The sequence below is a fragment of the Triticum urartu genome, chromosome 4 (genome assembly GCF_003073215.2).
Source record: "Triticum urartu cultivar G1812 chromosome 4, Tu2.1, whole genome shotgun sequence".
In the NCBI taxonomy this organism is placed as follows: Eukaryota; Viridiplantae; Streptophyta; class Magnoliopsida; order Poales; family Poaceae; genus Triticum; species Triticum urartu.
This window is the reverse complement of record NC_053025.1, coordinates 112,121,777-112,124,673: the sequence shown is the minus strand read 5'-3', so window position 1 is coordinate 112,124,673 and position 2,897 is coordinate 112,121,777. Positions and strand designations below refer to the sequence as shown.

Genomic DNA, 2,897 nt, shown 5'->3' with positions numbered 1-2,897 from the left:
ATATTTCACTGAACACTCAAGGTCTTGGCGATGCATAAATTTTTGTAACAAGTGAGCCAGATTATGTAACAGTATATATGATGAGTTAGTGGGTTCTCTAAGCAAGGTAAATATTCAGGTACTGTAACACTACTTCTAAGGAATAAAACCCATGCTTTACCCCGCAAAAAAAATAGCATCACTAGAAGTTAACTCGTAGAAACCTGAAATAAACGACGGCGTGGGATCTTATATTAGTAGATAGACAAGGTGTGTACACAACGTGAAGCAACTTGGTACAGCAGCCACAAGGTGCATAAACTAGACATAAAAGGGTGCTTGAAAACTGACAAACAGAGTACTGTGCAGAAAATGTGAACATACAAGAAGCAGAGCAATCATTCAATAAAATGCGTAGTAGCTTTGTGCAAAGTCAAAACTGAGAAACATGCAACCCTAGCATTATGAATATCAAGGCTCACAGTTGGCCAATTATATCTAGTTGTCATGCAGTTGAAACTTGCAAGATATAGCATCCCCAGAATTCATCTAGCTCAAGCAACCTTGTTACATAGCTGCACATAAAGCTTCATATATCATGATCGAAGAACTCAGAAATCGACCCAGAGTGAAATACTAAAATACACTGCTAGATGGTCATGATAAATCATGATGACAGGCAATATGCAACCAGCAAGTAATAAAACATGCTGCCAGATGGTCATGTTATACAATACCACTACTAGTTACCCCAGCAATTAAAGCTAATCCTTCTAGTAAAATCTGATAACTATCCAATGTTCAGATAACATATGCAGAACAATTCTAGAGCAGTGCACTACATGTAGATACTGGAAAACAATATTACGAACCATGTACCTTGGAATGATTTTAACTGTTGCAAAAGGGTCATCATCAGAAAACTTTGCCCCTCGCTTGAAGGTCCAGCGACTGAGTCCCTCAGGACCGGTGCTCACGTAGAAAAGGACCTCAAATTCACTGGCAAAATTTCCAATTCTCATATTCACCACACTGGATATCATCTCATCCTCGGACCTTGAAGTGAAGCTTGGATTGGCCAACGAAATGACTGCTTGATTTAAAGCATATGTACTCTTGAAGAAGTACCGAAGGAATGAAAGCTCATATTGCTCCCCCCGGAACTCCCTGAATGTCATCACCCTGATGCGCAGCAGCACATTGACGATGGGGCCAGCCTCATCTTCCCAGAACTTGAGGTTGAGCTTGTCAGTGGGTTGATCACATTTTGCAGACTGCAAATTGTTCAACTCAGTGAACATTTCAGGAAGTGATGGATCATGCAGTAGCAGGCAGCAACAGAAAGAAAATGCAAAGCTAGAAAGTACCGTAATATGCAGCGACTCGACATTGGGAAAGCATCCGAGGAAGGCTGGCATCATCTTGATGTCTTTGTGAACTCCAAAACACACATGCAAACTCAGAATTTTGACGGTTGTGAGCATCATGCTTGGGCTCGCCTCCACTCCAGGCTGGAATGCACTCAATTCAACAGAAAAAAAATATCACACATTTATTCACACATGGTTGCCAATCGAACAATGGAAAGATGCGTGGGAACTGAGATAGTATGTACCATGATCACGGTGTCCCCGATCTCTAGAGTATGTTTCCCTGGCTCGAGGTACCCGAACAATTTCAGCTTGGGGGCATTTCCAATCTTCACCCTGGTGCACACGCCGGAGAGGTTCATATCTTCGCACACGATGAGCCGCTCCAGACGTGCGGCGTTTACCACCTCGATGCTCTCCATCACGGTCACGGAGGTGCAGACCTGGACGCATCGGAGGCTTTGGCTGACGAGGCGGAGGCATTTCCCCCTGAGACTCCCTTGGATGTTGAGGATCTCCAGGACGGGGCTCCTGGCGACGACGGCATCGATGTCCCCGTTCTCCACTTCGACGAGGCAGAGGCCGAGCTCCCGGAGGTGAGGGAAGGAGACGCCGCGGAGGCCGGCCGCGTCCGGGAATTTCCAGACGCCGATGTAGAGGCGGGTAAGGGTGGAGAGGGTGAAGAGCGTGCTGGGGAGGGGCACCTCACGCGGCCACGGGCGATTGACGAGGACGAGCTCCTGGACGCCCTTGGCGGCGAGGAGACGGAGCCAGCGCTTGAGCGCAGCTTGGCGCTCGCCCATGCGGCTGTAGACGAGGCGGACGCAGCGGAAGGGCCCGGGATGCGCGGCGAGGGCGTGCGACACCGCGGCGGTGACGGCCGGCGCGTCGGCGCGAGTCGGGGGCCAGTGGTCCAGGAGGTGGGTGTCGACGACGACGAGCGGAGCCGAGAGCCAGACCCGACGCCAGCGCGTGGCGAGCACGGCGGTGCGGGCGGCGTCCTTGGCCGGGAGGCGGGAGATGATGTCGCGGAGGAGCGCGTCGGGGAGTTCGCTGATGCGGTCTACGCCGTCGGAGGGGGTGGCACGCCGGGCGGTGAGGCGGGCGGTGGTGGAGACGGGCTGGTCCGGAAGGGAGGTGTACAGGACCGATAGGTACTGCTCCATCTTCAGGTCCAGGTAGTCCGCCTCCGTCGCCGGGTCGACATTGGTGGACGCCATGGCCGAAAGGCGAGGGTTTTGTCGCTGGTTTGGACTTTGGACGGAGTGAGTGTGAGGGGCGACGACTGGCGGCGGAATGGTTGTTTGGGTTTTGTAGGGTGATGGCTAGGGTTGCTGGCGGGCCAAATGTCGGAACACGCTTGTTCACGGACCCAGCAGTCGGCGACTCGTTCTGTCTTTTTTTTTTTAGAATTATGTGATTAGCACCGACATTAATATTTGATATCATATTAATTATAGACTCAACGGGTTGAGCACGCATCATTGAAGCAATCTGATCGTCGATTGACGTGGTCTGATGGTCGTGATTAGTTAGATCTGCCCCTTT

General features: G+C 50.8%; 1 protein-coding gene across 1 annotated transcript; it reads right to left on the bottom strand.

The window, feature by feature from the left end:
- Positions 1-737: 737 nt before the first annotated feature.
- LOC125553646 (F-box/FBD/LRR-repeat protein At1g13570-like) lies at positions 738-2,621 on the bottom strand. Its single transcript, XM_048717401.1, has 3 exons — positions 1,595-2,621; positions 1,347-1,490; positions 738-1,253 (listed from the first exon to the last, which is right to left on the bottom strand). Exons 1-3 carry the CDS (start codon positions 2,567-2,569, stop codon positions 753-755), a joined length of 1,620 nt encoding a protein of 539 aa, XP_048573358.1. The 5' UTR covers positions 2,570-2,621; the 3' UTR covers positions 738-752.
- Between the last annotated feature and the right edge of the window lie 276 nt (positions 2,622-2,897).

Coding starts and splice junctions, on each gene's coding strand:
- LOC125553646 (XM_048717401.1), bottom strand. CDS start 2,569: ATGGCGTCCACCAATGTCGACCCGGCGACGGAGGCGGACTACCTGGAC. Junction 1,491..1,594: donor TCGGGGACACCGTGATCATG/GTACATACTATC, acceptor AGTGCATTCCAG/CCTGGAGTGGAGGCGAGCCC. Junction 1,254..1,346: donor TCGAGTCGCTGCATATTACG/GTACTTTCTAGC, acceptor AACAATTTGCAG/TCTGCAAAATGTGATCAACC.